At 43.3% G+C, this 19,033-nt stretch overlaps 1 protein-coding gene across 3 annotated transcripts in view; it reads left to right on the top strand.

Annotated features, from left to right (window-relative positions):
- LOC129814506 (cadherin-7-like) overlaps positions 1–19,033 on the top strand; it is a 175,450-nt gene that overhangs the window by 25,112 nt on the left and 131,305 nt on the right. For all 3 annotated transcript variants that reach the window (XM_055867669.1, XM_055867668.1, XM_055867670.1), the window contains exon 2: positions 2,594–3,077. In XM_055867669.1, coding sequence (XP_055723644.1) covers positions 2,829–3,077 — 249 coding nt within the window. In that variant the 5' untranslated portion in view covers positions 2,594–2,828. The remainder of the gene's footprint in view (positions 1–2,593; positions 3,078–19,033) is intronic.

Below are 19,033 nucleotides of genomic sequence, written 5' to 3'. Positions count from 1 at the left end.
TACCTCCAGTTCCGGTACCACGCACCAGGCCTAGAGTGCGCCACGAGAGTCCAGTGTGCCCTGTTCCTGTTCCCCGCACTCGCCCTGAGGTGCGTGCCCTCAGCCCGGTACCTCCAGTTCCGGTACCACGCACCAGGCCTATAGTGCGTCTCAGCCGGCCAGAGTCTGCCGTCTGCCCAGCGGTGCCTGAACGGCCCGTCTGCCCAGCTCCATCTGAGCCATCTGTCTGCCCAGCGCCGTCTGAGCCATCTGTCTGCCCAGCGCCGTCTGAGCCATCTGTCTGCCCAGCGCCGTCTGAGCCATCTGTCTGCCCAGCGCCGTCTGAGCCATCTGTCTGCCCAGCGCCGTCTGAGCCATCTGTCTGCCCAGCGCCGTCTGAGCCATCTGTCTGCCCAGCGCCGTCTGAGCCATCTGTCTGCCCAGCGCCGTCTGAGCCATCTGTCTGCCCAGCGCCATCTGAGTCAGCCGTCTGCCCCGAGCCATTAGAGCCGCCCGTCTGTCCCGAGCCAGTAGAGCCGTCCGTCAGTCAGGAGCCGCTAGAGCCGTCCGTCAGTCAGGAGCCGCCAGAGACGCCCGCCAGTCAGGAGCTGCCAGAGACGCCCGCCAGTCAGGAGCTGCCAGAGACGCCCGCCAGTCAGGAGCTGCCAGAGACGCCCGCCAGTCAGGAGCTGCCAGAGACGCCCGCCAGTCAGGAGCTGCCAGAGACGCCCGCCAGTCAGGAGCTGCCAGAGACGCCCGCCAGTCAGGAGCTGCCAGAGACGCCCGCCAGTCAGGAGCTGCCAGAGACGCCCGCCAGTCAGGAGCTGCCCGCCAGTCAGGAGCTGCCCGCCAGTCAGGAGCTGCCCTACAGTCCGGAGCTGCCCTACAGTCCGGAGCTGCCCTACAGTCCGGAGCTGCCACTCAGCCCGGACCTGCCGGAGTCCCTCAGCCAGGACCTGCCGGAGTCCCTCAGCCAGGACCTGCCGCCCCTTGTCCCGGTGCTGCCCCTTGTCCCGGTGCTGCCCCTTGTCCCGGTGCTGCCCCTTGTCCCGGTGCGGCCCCTTGTCCCGGTGCGGCCCCTTGTCCCGGTGCTGCCCCTTGTCCCGGTGCGGCCCCTTGTCCCGGTGCTGCCCCTTGTCCCGGTGCTGCCCCTTGTCCCGGTGCTGCCCCTTGTCCCGGTGCTGCCCCTTGTCCCGGTGCTGCCCCTTGTCCCGGTGCTGCCCCTTGTCCCGGTGCTGCCCCTTGTCCCGGTGCTGCCCCTTGTCCCGGTGCTGCCCCTTCATTTAGGTGGGGTTAGTGGGAGGGTGGTCATTGGGAGGGGGATAAAGAAGCGGGGATTGATTATGGTGGGGTGGGGACCTCGTCCACCGCCAGAGCCGCCACCGTGGACAGACGCCCACCCAGACCCTCCCCTAGACTTTGTGCTGGTGCGCCCGGAGTTCGCACCTTAAGGGGGGGGTTCTGTCACGTTCCTGACCTGTTTTCCTTTGTTTTGTATTCATTTTAGTTGGTCAGGGCGTGAGTTGGGTGGGTTTGTCTATGTTTGTATTTCTATGTGGGGTTTTGTGTTCGGCCTGGTATGATTCTCAATTAGAGACAGGTGTGTATTGTTTGTCTCTAATTGAGAGTCATACAAAGGCAGCCAGGGTTTCACTGGTGTTTTGTGGGTGTTTGTTCCTGTGTCCTCACAGGACAGTTGAAGGTTAGTCTCATTTGTTGTTTTGTAGTTTTGTAGTGTATTGTTTTGCTGTTTCCATTAAAAGATGGCTTATTTCCCTCAATCCGCATCTTGGTCCTATCCATGCTCCTCCTCGTCTAAGGGGGAGAACAACAATGACTGCCTTTACAGGTGCTCTCCGTGTTGCTCTACGACCCCCACAAGTTTCTTAGGACTCGTCTGAATTCAGTACAACTGATCTGCCAACTTCTGTCTATAGCGTCCAAACAGTTTGGGCTGTACACTAATATGACCCCTCTGTGGAAACGTGAGACTCTCACAAACACGTACACGCCAACAGGCCTCACAAGACTCGTCTGAAAAAATGTATGGAAATACTGTTCAGTGCCAAATATAAGGAATTAAATACAACAACAAAAAAGTTCAGCACTCTTTGTATAGCTTCACGGTTCGTTTTGTTGTTTTGTTAAGTGTTCATTATTAAAATAAAGAGAATGTACGCCTACCACGCTGCGCCTTGGTCTCCTCCCTACGATGGCCGTGACACTATCTGTTGTTCCATGTAGTGCATATGTTATTCAATGCATTTGTATATGGGCTAATAGCAGTAAGGCCACATATTTTTTAATTCAAATAAATGTTTTATATTTTGGGGGGATACTTCAAGGGGTCTGAAAAATTCTACATGAAATAGCTAAATGATTCCACATTGACAAATGCTAAATTCTCTGGAGAAAAAAAATTCATGGATGCATGTTATCCCTGACTGCTTGTTATCATACATGTAAGCCATGGCATGAGAATTTATCCAACGTTGAATCTCTCTCCCACCTCACCTTCTTTTCCCTCTCACCCTCCCCTCCCCCCCTCTCCTTCTATTCCTTCCTTCCTTCCTTTCCCTCCCTCCCTCCCACCCTCTCTCTTTCTTTCTGATAGGCTCCAATTATTCATTGTGCTCAGGTGTAAAGAAGACCATTCTGCTGCCGTAGCCGTTTTCTGACTCCTTGACAACCAACAATCCCTATCTTCCGTCTGTCTGCTGAAGGATAGACTTGCTTGTTAAACAAATGACACCTGGACTGGGGTGTCACTTCTGTTGAACCCCAAAATTGCTGTGGATGGTTGACAACATTTCTTCTTGAGTCTTTCGCAGTTCATTTTCACCCAAAAAATGTGTATCGCAATGATGAGACTGAGTACACTGTGGAGTGTGGTTAGCCTGTTGACTTTGTTGCTATTGCCACTTTGGGAGATGGGCTGCTCTGGCCTGAGCTTTAACTCAATACCCCTGCCGCCGGTCGGGACGTACCAAAGAAGCTGCGAAGGGGGGGCACACCACAGGCAGAGGCGCAGTTGGGTGTGGAACCAGTTCTTCGTGCTGGAGGAGTACACAGGGGATGAGCCACTCTATGTGGGCAAGGTAAGAATTTCTCTCTCATCTGGATTCTCTCTCAGCTGTGCATTTATACAGGGAACCGGTGGATGTGTGACTGTCCTAATATGGACACCATACAGGTGGATTCGGTGAAGGGGAGAAAAGATGCTGAGTACAAGATGATCAAAAAGTCTTGACCCAACTATGACTGGAGTTAATGCTACTTGTGTTATCCAATACTTATTTACCTGTTTGTGCATTTGTTGGAGATGTGAGTTCACAGGAAGGATTTAGGAGTAACAGAGAACATTGTGTGTTTCAGAGAGTCTCGGGTTCTCAGGTCTTCTCCCATCACCATTAGATGCTCTTGTGTAGAAACCTTTTCATAAAGAGTGCATGAAGAGTGCAAGGGTTTTCAATTGCATGTTTACTTCAGGGGTTTATTTAGAGAGATGAAATCTTCAGAAGTTTGCCGATAGAACTAAATAGAGCTTACTTGATTCCCTAATTCTACTTGACAATCATGCCTGTTCTATCTGAAGATTCTGTAACTTTGCATCCTCCTGAACAGGCCTGTGGTGTCCACTTATGCCTCCTGCTTAAGGTCTGACAAGAATTATAGGTTTTGATAGGGCACCTCCAAGATGGAGTAGTGAATGGATCTCATCACATTGCGATACAGTGGCAAGAAAAAGTATGCGAACCCTTTGGAATTACCTGGAATTCTGCATAAATTAGTCATACAGTTTGATCTGATCTTTATCTTAGTCACAACAATAGACAAACACAGTGTGCTTAAACTAATAACACACAAATTATTGTATTTTTCTTGTCTATATTGAACACATCATTTAAACATTCACAGTGTAGGTTGGAAAAAGTATGTGAACCCCTAGGCTAATTACTTTTCCAAAAGCTAATTGGAGTCAGGCGTCAGCTAACCTGGAGTCCAATCAATGAGACGAGATTGGAGATGTTGGTTAGAGCTGCTCTATAAAAAACTCACAAAATTTGAGTTTGCTATTCACAAGAAGCATTGCCTGATGTGAACCATTCCTTGAACAAAAGAGAGCTCAGAAGACCTAATATTAAGAAGTGTTTACTTGCATAAAGCTGGAAAGGGTTACAAAATTATCTCTAAAAGCCTTGATGTTCATCAGTCCACGGTAAGACAAATTGTCTATAAATGGAGAAAGTTCAGCACTGTTGCTTCACCCTAAGAGTGGCCGTCCTGCGAAGATGACTGCAAGAGCACAGCGCAGAATGCTCAATGAGGTTAAGAAGAATCCTAGAGTGTCAGCTAAAGACTTACAGAAATGTCTGGAACATGCTAACATCTGTTGACGAGTCTACGATACGTAAAACAGTAAACAAGAATGGTGTTCATGGGAGGAAACCACGGAAGAATGCTGTCCCCAAAAAACATTGCTGCACGTCTGAAGTTTGCAAAAGAGCACCTGGATGTTCCACCGCGCTTCTGGCAAATATTCTGTGTACAGATAAAAACTAAAGTTGAGTTGTTTGGAAGAAACAAACAACACTATGTGTGGAGAGAAAAAAGGCACAGCACACCAACATCAAAGCCTCATCCCACCTATAAAGTATGGTGGAGGGAGCATCATGGTTTGGGGCTGCTTTGCTGCCTAAGGGCCTGGACAGCTTGCTATCATCGACGGAAAAATGTATTCCCAAGTTTATCAAGACGTTTTGCAGAGAAAATATAAGGCTATCTGTCCGCCAATTGAAGCTCAACAGAAGTTGGGTGCTGCAACAGGACAACGACCCAAAACACAGGAGTAAATCAACATCAGTCCTGACCTCAACTCGATTTAAAATCCTGTGGCATGACCTCAAGAGCGGTTCACACCAGATGGTCTAAGAATATTGCTGAACTGAAACAGTTTTGTAAAGATGAATGGTCCAAAATTCCTCCTGACCGTTGTGCAAGTCTGATCCTCAACTACAGAAAACATTTGGTTGAGTTTATTGCTGCCAACCAGTTATTAAATCCAAGGGTTCACTTTTCCACCCTACACTGAATGTTTACATGGTGTGTTCAATAAAGACACGAAAACATATAATTGTTTGTGTGTTATTAGTTTAAGTAGACTGTGTTTGTCTATTGTTGTGACTTAAATGAAGATCAGATCAAGTTTCATCACCAAATTATGCAGAAATCCAGGTAATTCCAAAGGGTTCACATAATTTTTCTTGCCACTGTATGTGATTGTGGCAGCTCAACCGAATGGCTGTTTTGGGCACACATATCCACAAGGAAAAGGAAGCTCTGATTGTGTCATGCCCTGATCTGTTTCACGTGTCCTTGTGCTTGTCTCCACCGCCTCCAAGTGTCGCCCATCTTCCCCACTTGTCCTCTGGGTATTTATACCTGTGTTTTCTGTCTGTGCCAGTTCGTCTTGTTTGCTTAAACCTCTCGGGGATAGGGGGGACGCTTGCGTCCCACTTGGCCGAAAGCCAGGGAAATTGCAGAGCGCCAAATAAAAAATAAAAATGATATAAAAATCAAACTTTCATTAAATCACACATTTAAGATACCAAATTAAAGCTACACTCATTGTGAATCCAGCCAACATGTCAGATTTCAAAAAAGGCTTTTCGGCGAAAGCATAATATGCTATAATCTGGTAATAGCACAACAGTAAACAAAGTGAGTTTAGCATATTTCAACCCTGCAGGCGCAACACAAAACGCAGAAATAAAATATAAATCATGCCTTACCTTTGACGAGCTTCTTTTGTTGGCACTCCAATATGTCCCATAAACATCACAAATGGTCCTTTTGTTCAATTAATTCCATCCATATGTATCCAAAATGTCCATTTATTTGGCACGTTTGTTCCAGAAAAAAACAGCTTCCAATTTGTATTACTACAAAATATCTCAAAAGTTAACGGTAAACTTTGCCAAAACATTTCAAACTACTTTTGTAATACAACTTTAGGTATTTTTTAACGTTAATAATCGATCAAATTGAAGACGGGTCTATCTGTTTTCAATACAGGAGGACAACAAACTAACGCTACTTTTCTAGTCTTGCGCAACTCTCAAACAGTACACAGAACGTTACTCTGATTCAAGATGGCCGTACTTCTTCATTGCACAAAGGAATAACCTCAACCAATTTCCAAAGACTGGTGACATCTAGTGGAAGCGGTAGGAACTGCAAACAAGTCCATTAGAAATCTGGTGTCTCTAAGAAAACCATTGAACAGACAGTGACCTCAAAAAAAAAAATCTGAATTGTTAGTCCTCGGGGTTTTGCCTGCTACATAAGTTTTGTTATCCTCACAGACATGATTCAAACAGTTTTAGAAACGTCAGAGTGTTTTCTATCCAAATCTACTAATAATATGCATATCTTATATTCTGGGGATGAGTAGAAGGAAGTTGAAATTGGGCACGCTATTTATCCAAAAGTGAAAATGCTGCCCCCTATCCTAGAGAAGTTAAGCCTACCAGTGGTTTGTCTCAGCTCCTGTTTTTCTCCAGTCGCTCTTTGTCTCGTCCTCCTGTTTTTTGACCATTGCCTGTTCTGACCAGGTACCTGCCCGTCTGATCACTCTGCCTGTCCCTGACCTGAGCCGGCCTGCCATCCTGTACCTTTGTTCCACCTCTGGATTACCGACCTGACCCTGTGCTTGCCTGTCGTCCTGTAACTTGGCCTCTACTCTGGATTATCGACCCCTGCCTGCCTTGACCTGTCGTTTGCCCGCCCCTGGTGTTACAATAAACATTGTTACTTTACACAGTCTGAACTTGGGTCTTACCTTGATTCCTGATAGATTGTTGGGCAATACAAGGGGAAGAAAGTAATTCAAACACCCAACCTACACTTTATTTGGAAATGATGTTGAAATTATACTCTAACAACCCTAGTCGATAGGCACCTTACAATCTCTTACAATGGAAATAGTGGTTAGGGCGTTCTTCTTTGGGCCTGGTGATTTGGGTTGCTGCTAGGGAACTCATGCTACTGCCTCCGTTCATTAAAATACTACAGAGATACTATTTTCAATTACTATTGTTGAATGGCACTAGTTGGCAAAACAGAGGCATTTGGAAAGCTACATACTGTACAGCAACAGGGAGGTCTGGAAGACACAGGCATTATAATATTATTCTAATCCCTCAATCAACCCTACCATAGTCTACAGTAAATTAAGACATAGCAAAGCTACTTAAGCAGTGACATTTTCTTAAGACTCAAAATGTCTCTTGTTCACGATCTGAAAGAAAAGCCGAATAGCAATTGCATCAAAGAGGCCTCTCGAACACGAGCGTGTACATCCTCTCATTTGATACTCGACCCAGTCAAATAATCGCTGACGAGTTCACTGCGATCAAAGGATTCCTTTATCTTTCAAATGCTTTCAGTATTGAAACAGATCTTGTATGTAGATGGCAGGGGCATACAGCGATGAACACGTCTCTTTCGCTTGGGAATCCGAGAGGTTGTTGGAACGCGTGTCTCTCATGGGGGGTGAATCTATCGAGTGTTGCCTTACACGTAAATTAATCTTTAGCATGCGGACAAGTGGGAGGACACCACCACAAACCATGAACGTAACCATTTGTGAGTCCTTAGTCTTTTCGGCACATATTAGCAGTGAAGGAAAAAGTACTCAATTGTCATACTTAAGTAAAAGTAAAGATACTTTCTTAGAAAATGAAGGCACACATCTGTCTATATAAGGTCCCACAGTTGACAGTGCATGGCAGAGCAAAAACTAAGCCATGAGGTCGAAGGAAATGTCCATAGGGCTCCGAGATAGGATTGTGTTGAGGCACAGATCTGGGGAAGGGTACCAAAAAATGTCTGCAGCATTGAAGGCCCCCAAGAAGACACTGGCCTCCATCTTTCTTTAATGGAGAACCAAGACTCTTCCTAGAGCTATGGTAGGCATGTTGTGTAAGTCAAATTATACAACCCCCCAACAAAAAAACATTTTCATTCCAGGTTGTAAGGCAACAAAATAGGAAAAATTCCAAGTGGGTTGAATACTTTAACAAGCCACTGTATATTTACAAAATGGATCTGTGATTTTCAATGTCATGTCACATTCTTTTTGGGGAACCATTTTGTTTCAGGCTCTTTTATTTATTGGGTACTTGAGGGAAAAATGCATATGTCCCTCTAGTACACCATTGTATGACAACATTCTTAAGCCATTTCTCCAATCTACATAAATTGTTATGAATGTTCAAAAGCATAACTAGAGAAGGAGTGTAATGCAGTTTCAGTAAACTGTTGTTTTTAATCACCTTGAGCATTTTTCATTCGGATTTCAAGCTTATTTTTTTGGTTTCTAATTCATCTATTTTTTGCACTACAGCAATATATTGTTGTCCTGCTAGGACAGCTATTTGATATACCTGCTTTACAGTACAATGTTCTTTTTGCTTAACTTGAATTATCACTACTACTATTTTCAAGACTCTGACAGCCTTCCACGCTTGTAAGGTAATTTATCTTATTGGTCGTATATGCCTCAATTAATCATATTAGTCATTCCCAATGTTGGTACCCCACTTCATAAAACCAGCCACCAAGACCAAGAGGGACCCTGAACCTTTCCACATCTCCATACCGATCTGATTACCCAATTGCAAGTTGACTGGAATCAGTGTCCGTAGTGACTCCTATCAAGCAGTGTTTTTGAAACCAGTGGACAGCCAGTGAAAAATGTCCTCTTGCAACAGCTGCATAGTGTGGATCCCAGCCTTTTGAATAAAAGTGAGGCTTTTATTGCTGAATCTAATTCATGCTGATAACATTTTTTATCTAGAGGCCTAATGGACACATGCTCAAACTCGCACACTTTTGATAGACTTGAAGGGGCAATCTGTAGTTGCTACATCCATTTATTTTTTTAAGTTCTGTTGATAGCTGCAATATCACAACCTATACTCCGTTCAAAGTTTGGAGTCACTTAGAAATGTTTTGTCAATTAAAATAACATAAAATTTGTCAGAAATAGTGTAGACATTGTTAAACCTCTCTGGGGCAGGTGGGACGCAATCGTCAGCTTGCAATTTGCGCAACGTCACTACAAAATGTATCAAAATTTACATGTAAACTTTACCAAAACATTTCAAACTACTTTTGTAATCAACGTTAGGTATTTTTAAACGTTAATAATTGATCAATTTGAAGACGGGATGATCTGTGTTCAATACAAAAAGAAAACAAACTGACGCAACTTTTTTCGTAACGTGCCTCTATCAAAAAAATTACTTCATATGACCCTCATTTACGATAGCCCTACTTCTTCATTACACAAAGGAATAACCTCAACCGATTTCCAAGGACTGGTGACATCCAGTGGAAGCGGTAGGAACTGCAAGCAAGTCCATTAGAAATCTGGTGTCTCTATGAAAACTCATTGAAAAGACAGTGACATCAAAAAAATAAAAATTCTGAATGGTTTGTCCTCAGGGTTTTGCCAGCTACATAGGTTCTGTTATTCTCACAGACATGATTCAAACAGTTTTAGAAACTTCAGAGTGTTTTCTATCCAAATCTACTAATAATATGCATATCTTATATTCTGGGGATGAGTAGCAGGCAGTTGAATTTTGGCATGCTATTTATCCGAAAGTGAAAATGCTGCCCCCTGCTCACAAGAAGTTAATATTGTAAATGACTATTGTAGCTGGAAACGGCAGATTTGTTATGGAATATCTACATAGGCGTACAGAGGCCCATTATAAGCAACCATCACTCCTGTGTTCAAATCAAATCAAATGTATTTATATAGCCCTTCTTACATCAGCTGATATATCAAAGTGCTGTACAGAAACCCAGCCTAAAACCCGAAACAGCAAGCAACAGGTGTAGAAGCACGGTGGCTAGGAAAAAACTCCCTAGAAAGCCCAAAACCTAGGAAGAAACCTAGAGAGGAACCAGAGGGTTATCTTCAACCACCAACGTACCATCCTGAGACAAGGCCGAGTATAGCCAACAAAGATCTCCGCCACGGCACAGCCCAAGGGGGGCGCCAACCCAGACAGGATGACCAAGTCAGTGACAACACACTCAAGTGACGCACCCCTCCTAGGGACGGCATGGAAGAGCACCAGTAGGCCAGTGACTCAGCCCCTGTAATAGGGTTAGAGGCAGAGAATCCCAGTGGAGAGAGGGGAACCGGCCAGGCAGAGACAGCAAGGGCTGTTCGTTGCTCCAGTGCCTTTCCGTTCACCTTCACACTCCTGGGCCAGACTATACTCAATCATATTGAGTATATTAGTGAAGACGAGTCTTCAATAAAGACTTAAAGGTTGAGACTGAGTCTGCGTCTCTCACATTGGTAGGCAGACCATTCCATAAAAATTGAGCTCTATAGGAGAAAGCCCTGCCTCCAGCTGTTTGCTTAGAAATTCTAGGGACAATTAGGAGGCCTGCGTCTTGTGACCATAGTGTACGTGTAGGTATGTACGGCAGGACCAAATCGGAAAGATAGGTAGGAGCAAGCCCATGAAATACTTTGTAGGTTTGCAGTAAAACCTTGAAATCAGCCCTAGCCTTAATAGGAAGCCAAATTTGGTTCTAGTCAGGATTCTAGCAGCTGTATTTAGCACTAACTGAAGTTTATTTATTGCTTTATCTGGGTAGCCGGAAAGCGGATCATTGCAGTAGTCTAACCTAGAAGTGACAAAGGCATGGATTAATTTTTCTGCATCATTTTTGGACAGAAAGTTTCTGATTTTTTGCAATGTTACGTAGATGGAAAAAATCTGTCCTTGAAACAATATTGATATGTTCGTCAAAAGAGAGATCAGGGTCCAGAGTAACGCAGAGGTCCTTCACAGTTTTATTTGAGACGACTTGACAACCATCAAGATTAATTGTCAGATTTAACAGAAGATCTCTTTTGTTTCTTGGGACCTAGAACAAGCATCTCTATTTTGTCCGAGATTAAAAGTAGAACGTTTGCAGCCATCCACTTCATTATGTCTGAAACACAGGCTTCCAGCGAGGGCAATTTTGGGGCTTTACCATGTTTCATTGAAATGTACAGCTGTGTGTCATCCGCATAGCAGTGAAACATTATGTTTTCGAATGACATCCCCAAGAGGTCAAATATAAAGTGAAAACAATAGTGGTCCTAAAACGAAATCTTAAGGAACACCGATATTTACAGTTGATTTGTCAGAGGACAAACCATTCACAGAGACAAACTGATATCTTTCCAACAGATAAGATCTAAACCAGGCCAGAACTTGTCTGTGTAGACCAATTTGGGTTTCCAATCTCTCCAAAAGAATGTAGTGATCGATGGTATCAAAAGCAGCAATAAGGTCTAGGAGCGCGAGGACAGATGCAGAGCCTCGGTCTGACGCCATTAAAAGGTATTTACCACCTTCACAAGTGCAGTCTCAGTGCTATGATGGGGTCTAAAACCAGACTGAAGCATTTCGTATACATTGTTTGTAGCAAGGCAATGAGTTGCTGTGCAACAGCTTTTTCTAAAAACTTTTGAGAGGAATGTGAGATTCGATATAGGCCGATAGTTTTTTATATTTTCTAGGTCAAGGTTTGGCTTTTTTCAAGAGAGGCTTTATTACTGCCACTTTTAGTGAGTTTGGTACACATCCAGTGGATAGAGAGCCATTTATTATGTTCAACATAGGAGGGCCAAGTACAGGAAGTAGCTCTGTCCGTGTAGACCAATTTGTGTTTCCAATCTCTCCAAAAGAATGTGGTGATCGATGGTATCAAAAGCAGAACTAAGGTCTAGGAGCACGAGGACATATAATAATAAACAGTAGTTTAGTTGGAATAGGGTCCAGTATGCAGCTTGAAGGTTTAGAGGCCATGATTATTTTCACCATTGTGTCAAGAGATATAGTACTAAAACATTTGAGTGTCTGCCTTGATCCTAGGTCCTGGCAGAGTTGTGCAGACTCAGGACAACTGAGCTTTGGAGGAATACGCAGATTTAAAGAGGAGTCCGTAATTTGCTTTCTAATGATCATGATCTTTTCCTCAAAAAAGTTCATGAATTTATTACTGCTGAAGTGAAAACCATCCTCTCTTGGGGAATGCTGCTTTTTGGTTAGCTTTGCGACAGTATTAAAAAGACATTTCGGATTGTTCTTATTTTCCTCAATTAAGTTGGAAAAAATAGGATGATCAAGCAGCAGTGAGGGCTCTTCGATACTGCACTGTACTGTCTTTCCAAGCTAGTCGGAAGACTTCCAGTTTGGTGTAGGGCCATTTCCGTTCCAGTTTTCTGGAAGCTTGCTTCAGAGCTCGGGTATTTTCTGTATACCAGGGAGCTAGTTTCTTATGACAAATATTTTTAGTTTTTAGGGGTGCAACTGATTCTAGGGGATTGCGCAAGATTTAAATTGAGTTCCTCAGTTAGGTGGTTAAAGTCACCAAAAATGTGAATATTATCTGCTATGACTACAAGGTCTGATAGGAATTCAGGGTACTCAGTGAGGAATGCTGTATATGGCCCAGGAGGCCTGTAAACAGTAGTTATAAAAAGTGATTGAGTAGGCTCCATAGATTTCATGACTAGAAGCTCAAAAGACGAAAACATTGGGTTTTTTTGTACATTGAAATTTGCTATCGTAAATGTTAGCAACACCTCCGCCTTTGCATGTTGTGTTAGCTAATCCAAGTTTATCTTTTTAAAAGTCTAATTGATAATTAGAAAACCCTTTTGCAATTATGTTAGCACAGCTGAAAACTGTCATATTGATTAAAGAAGCAATAAAACGGGCCTTCTTTAGACTAGTTGAGTATCTGGAGCATCAGCATTTGTGAGTTTGATTACAGGCTCAAAATGGACAGATACAATTTCTTTCTAAACTCGTCAGTCTATTTTTGTTCTGATAAATGAAGGCTATTCCATGCGAGAAATTGCCAAGAAACTGAAGATCTCGTACAATGTTGTGTACTACTCTCTTCACAGAACCGCGCAAATTGGCTCAAACCAGAATAGAAAAAGGAGTGGGAGACCCCGGTGCACAACTGAGCAATAGGACAAGTACATTAGAGTGTCTAGTTTGAGAAACAGACGCCTTGCAAGTCCTCAACTGGCAGCTTCATTACATAGTAACCACAAAACACCAGTCTCAACGTCAACAGTGAAGAGGTAACTCCGGGATGCTGGCCTTCTAGGCAGAGTTCCTCTGTCCAGTGTCTGTGTTCTTTTGCCCATCCCCAAACTTTTGAACGGTAGTATATATATTTATATATCCATTGATTCTTGACGAATATTACTTATAGATGCCTCAAACTTGTTTTTCTCCAAAATTTGTAAACATTGTAAATGTAAACAAACACTTCTTAACATGGTTATAACAATGCATCCATAGCTCTGGCTATTAGTCTGAGAGTGGTTACATTTCACCAGGACCATGCCTCAGCTTTTTACCAAAACAGAGGTGGGGCCACCGTTTTGTTATTGTTTCAACTATGGATTTAAACAGCTGCATATTATCAAAATATCAAAGTGTCATCAACAAAACAGTAGGCCTACAGCAAATGCAGAAAATGACATTCATTTTTCACATGTAAATAGCACTTTTCGGTATTGCTCAAAGCAGGCCATTCCATGAGAGCAGCATTTATTTTTCAACTCGAATCAATGAGCCCAATCAGTCCTCCATGTTAACAAAATCTTAAACAAATGAATAGGGCTGGCTAATAGTCTTTAGTTTTGGGGTTATGCTCAGGTATTTATACTTCCATATTTCCAAATCATATTGTCACGCCCTTACCTTACATAACCTTTTTTATTCTCTATTTGGTTAGGTCAGGGTGTGACTTGGGTGGGCAAATCTATGTGTTCTATTTCTTTGTTGGCCGGGAATGGTTCCCAATCAGAGGCAGCTGTCTATTGTTGTCTTTGATTGGGGATCATACTTAGGCACCCTGTTTTCCACCAGAGTTTGTGGGATCTTGTTTTTGTACTGTTACTGTGTAGCCTGTAGAACGTTACGTTTGTTCGTTTATCTTTTTTCTTATTTTTTTGTGTTTATCAAAATAATTAAAGATGTACGCTTAGCACGTTGCGCCTTGGTCTCATTCCGACGATGGACGTAACGGACGTAACACCTATTCTTGAAGATCAAGGGGTATAACATTTAATGGAATGACTGGAATTCTGATCGACTTTCGATTTTAATGTAAAGATATAATTTAATCGTATTATTTTATGTAGTAGAAAGCAATGGGTTAAAAGAAGCCTACATAACCAACCCATAAAGTAAAATGTAACATCCATATAAGGCCAGCTATGTAAACTTTAACATTGAGTTATCTTGCAATAGATGTTGTTCAATTGGTAACACACATTTTTGTCTTCTAATGCCTCTTAAGGGGAAGGTAACTGAATCTAATCAGATTACGTTACTGAGTTTGGGTAATTCAAAAGTTACGTTACTGATTACAATTTTGTACAGGTAACTAGTAACTAACGGATTACGTTTAGAAAGTAACCTACCCAACCCTGGCTGCAGCCTTAATAAGACAGACGAAGCAGGGTTTGATATGTATGAGCATGGCAAGAGAATATTCAAATCGCTGAGGGGGTTGTAGTTATTAAAGGGCCTTGCTATTTATTTATTTATTATTTATTTATTTATTATTTATTTAACCTTTATTTAACCAGGTAGGCAAATTGAGAACACGTTCTCATTTACAATTGTGACCTGGCCAAGATAAAGCAAAGCAGTTCGACACATACAACAACACATAGTTACACATGGAGTAAAACAAACATACAGTCAATAATACAGTGAAAAATAAGTCTATATACAATGTGAGCAAGTGAGGTGAGATAAGGCAGGTGAAGGCAAACAAAATATATATATATAAATAAAAATATAAAAAAGGCCATGGTGGCGAAGTAAATACAATATAGCAAGTAAAAAAAAACACTGGAATGGTTGGTTTGCAGTGGAAGAAAGTGCAAAGTAGAGATAGAAATAATGGGGTGCAAAGGAGCAAAATAAATAAGTACAGTAGGTAAAGAGGTAGTTGTTTGGGCTAAATTATAGATGGGCTATGTACAGGAGCAGTAATCTATGAGCTGCTCTGACAGCTGGTGCTTAAAGCTAGTGAGGCAGATAAGTGTTTCCAGTTTCAGAGATTTTTGTAGTTCGTTCCAGTCATTGGGAGCAGAGAACTGGAAGGAGAGGCGGCCAAAGGAAGAATTGGTTTTGGGGGTGACCAGAGAGATATACCTGCTGGAGCGCGTGCTACAGGTAAAACATTTAGCTGATTCTAAGTAGAGATCATTTAATATAAATGCTGAGCGAGTAGAATAAGAGGTGGCACGTTAACAGTGCTTAGTATATTAATGTATGTATACATACTCATATGTATAAGTGAGTGAGCTATGGTGACCAGCGAGCTGAGATAAGGGGGGACTTTACCTAGCAGGGTTTTGTAGATGACCTGGAGCCAGTGGGTTTGGCGACGAGTATGAAGCGAGGGCCAGCCAACGAGAGTGTACAGGTCGCAGTGGTGGGTAGTAGATGGGGCTTTTGTGACAAAACGGATGGCACTGTGATAGACTGCATCCAATTTATTGAGTAGGGTTTTGGAAGCTATTTTGTAAATGACATCACCGAAGTCGAGGATTGGTAGGATGGTCAGTTTTACAAGGGTATGTTTGGCAGCATGAGTGAAGGATGCTTTGTTGCGGAATAGGAAGAAAATTCTAGATTTAACTTTGGATTGGAGATGTTTGATGTGAGTCTGGAAGGAGAGTTTACAGTCTAACCAGACACCTAGGTATTTGTAGTTGTCCACATATTCTAAGTCAGAGCCGTCCAGAGTAGTGATGTTGGACAGGCGGGCAGGAGCAGGCAGCGATCGGTTGAAGAGCATGCATTTAGTTTTACTTATATTTAAGAGCAATTGGAGGCCACGGAAGGAGAGTTGTATGGCATTGAAGCTCGCCTGGAGGGTTGTTAACACAGTGTCAAAAGAAGGCCCAGAAGTATACAGAATAGTGTCGTCTGCGTAGAGGTGGATCAGAGACTCACCAGCAGCAAGAGCAACATCATTGATGTATACAGAGAAGAGAGTCAGTCCAAGAATTGAACCCTGTGGCACCCCCATAGAGACTGCCAGAGGTCCGGACAACAGACCCTCCGATTTGACACACTGAACTCTATCAGAGAAGTAGTTGGTGAACCAGGCGAGGCAATCATTAGAGAAACCAAGGCTGTCGAGTCTGCCGATGAGGATGTGGTGATTGACAGAGTCAAAAGCCTTGGCCAGGTCAATGAATACGGCTGCACAGTATTGTTTCCTGTCGATGGCGGTTAAGATATCGTTTATGACCTTGAGCGTGGCTGAGGTGCACCCATGACCAGCTCTGAAACCAGATTGCATAGCGGAGAAGGTATGGTGGGATTCGAAATGGTCGGTAATCTGTTTGTTGACTTGGCTTTCGAAGACCTTAGAAAGGCAGGGTAGGATAGATATAGGTCTGTAGCTGTTTGGGTCAAGAGTGTCCCCCCCTTTGAAGAGGGGGATTACCGCAGCTGCTTTCCAATCTTTGGGAATCTCAGACGACACGAAAGAGAGGTTGAAAAGGCTAGTAATAGGGGTGGCAACAATTTCAGCAGATAGTTTTAGAAAGAAAGGGTCCAGATTATCTAGCCCGGTTGATTTGTAAGGGTCCAGATTTTGCAGCTCTTTCAGAACATCAGCTGACTGTATTTGGGAGAAAGAGAAATGGGGAAGGCATGGGCGAGTAGCAGAGGGGAGGGCAGTGCTGTTGACCGGGGTAGGGGTAGCCAGGTGGAAAGCATGGCCAGCCGTAGAAAAGTGCTTATTGAAATTCTCAATTATAGTGGATTTGTCGGTGGTGACAGTGTTTCCTATCTTCAGTGCAGTTGGAAGCTGGGAGGTGTTGTTCTTATTCTCCATGGACTTTACAGTGTCCCAGAACTTTTTGGAGTTTGTGTTGCAGGAAGCAAATTTCTGCTTGAAACAGCTAACAAGTGCTCTGGCTTGTTCAGTGTGAAATAGCATGGTAGCGTGGCGCCAGGGTCCGTAGCAGTTAATTGGTGCACTGGGCCTATAAGGGTATTTCTCCTTGGGACCGTAAAGCCAACCTAACGTCACTTTTAAAGTGGCGTTCGATCTCAAACACCAAGTCAATCTTGCGTATTTGAAGTGTTGATGTTCATATAGTCACAGCATTTACTGATACTTTAAGTCCACTGCCTCCAGTGCAACAGGCCTGATCAAAAATATTGCGGAATTCCACACGATTCCCCGTTAACACTATTACGATTTCTTTAGCACAGTATGGAGCGACCCAGAGCATCCTGGCCTGAGCCGTTCACATTTTCCCCTATCCTTCCCTTGTTTGCCGGGTTTCTCCTGAGGAGAAGCCCTTTGAGTCCAGGTTTAATTGGAGGAGATCCTTTGCAGGCAAGGAGGAGAACGTTCGCCAGGAGCGTCTGGGAATCTACTGGGCCACTGCTGCAGTCTATTACCATTTCCTGTTTACCACGCAGCCCCCAAAAAACCTGACATGCACTTCACCTCCCAAGGTGAAGTACATTCTCTTTGGTGTGATTTTGAATGTGTTCGTTAATGAAATGCAATTCCATGAATCTGTATCTCCCTGTCTCTGGGCTGCTCCGCAATGTCCATTTATCAGAGCAGGAGGTGAAAGTCATCAGTTTGGCAATCACCAGTGCTTTCTCCTGGCACGCCTTCAAGCGACACCACAACAGCTATTCTCACCGAGACACCACACACACACAGAGAGACACACACACACTAATTATGGAGAAAATGAATAGTCTGCCTTTCATATAATTAGGTAGATGGGCTGGTGGCTGTGGCATGAACATCTCTTTTCATTCAAGCCAGCAGAGCTCTTTATGTGCTGAAAACGATATGAGCAGACATCTCTGATTCTAATGAAGATGATAAAAGTAAAAAGCTCTCGATTTCATTTGAATGGAGCAGTACCACAAAGTAATACAATACAATTTGCATTTATATAGCTAGCACTCTTGATGCGTTCATTCATTCACCCCCCCCCAAAATGTAACTTAAAAGGGGAAAGGAGTTTCTGGCAATGAGACTGGAAACATACAAGAGTCAATCCAAAGTTATCAAATTCCTTTCTGACCCTCTAAAACAAGACCAAGGTTCAAATACTATTTGAAATCAATCAAATATTTTGAATGGTTGCTTTAGCCTGCCTGGGGTGCTAATTTGGCAGGGTTTGCAGTTTTGCGAATAATCTATTAGTTCCATTGCATCAGGCAAGCTCAATCAAGCCCAGCTTAATTTGAAATTGTTTAAATCGTATTTGAACACAGGTCAGCTAAGAACCTGGTGGTGAGTTGGGGTAATTGTATTGGATCTTTCAAATATTGGAATTCTTAAATACCATAGGCATTCTGTCACGTCTTTTTAGGGATGAGAGGCTCTCCACCAGACAGAAAAATAAATGATGAAATGTGGAGGTGCTTCTCCTCCACCTGAGCTCAGAGCAGAGGGAGGCAGCGGGAGCCAAAGTGAGACGATGACAGGAGGCCCTGAAATATGAAGCATTCTTTCTTCTCGCCGTCTCTCTTCTTCTCTGGGCCTTTCTCTCTCTGTCTGAATCTCGGGGTTGCTTTCTCACTCTTGTTTTCTCTCTCTGTCCCTCTCCTCCACAACACATTAAACTGAGACGTTATATTCTAGGGTATTTCTAAGGCACAAAGGATTCGGATGCTTGTGGTATACACAGATGCGTCAAATAAATAGAATCAGGATCTGTGTTTGAATACATGCCAGTGCTGATGGAAAGCATACAGTATACTCTGCAATGAAATACAGTTGAAGTCTGAAGTTTACATACACTTAGGTTGTCATTAAAACTCGTTCTTCAACCCTTCCACAACTGTCTTGTTAACAAACTATAGTTTTGGCAAGTCGGTTAGGACATCTACTTTGTGCATGACACAAGTCATTTTTCCAACAATTGTTTACAGACAGA

The sequence above is a fragment of the Salvelinus fontinalis genome, chromosome 17, assembly GCF_029448725.1.
Source record: "Salvelinus fontinalis isolate EN_2023a chromosome 17, ASM2944872v1, whole genome shotgun sequence".
Classification (NCBI taxonomy): Eukaryota; Metazoa; Chordata; class Actinopteri; order Salmoniformes; family Salmonidae; genus Salvelinus; species Salvelinus fontinalis.
The sequence above is the reverse complement of the archived record's forward strand: the minus strand, read 5'-3'. Positions and strand labels throughout refer to the sequence as shown.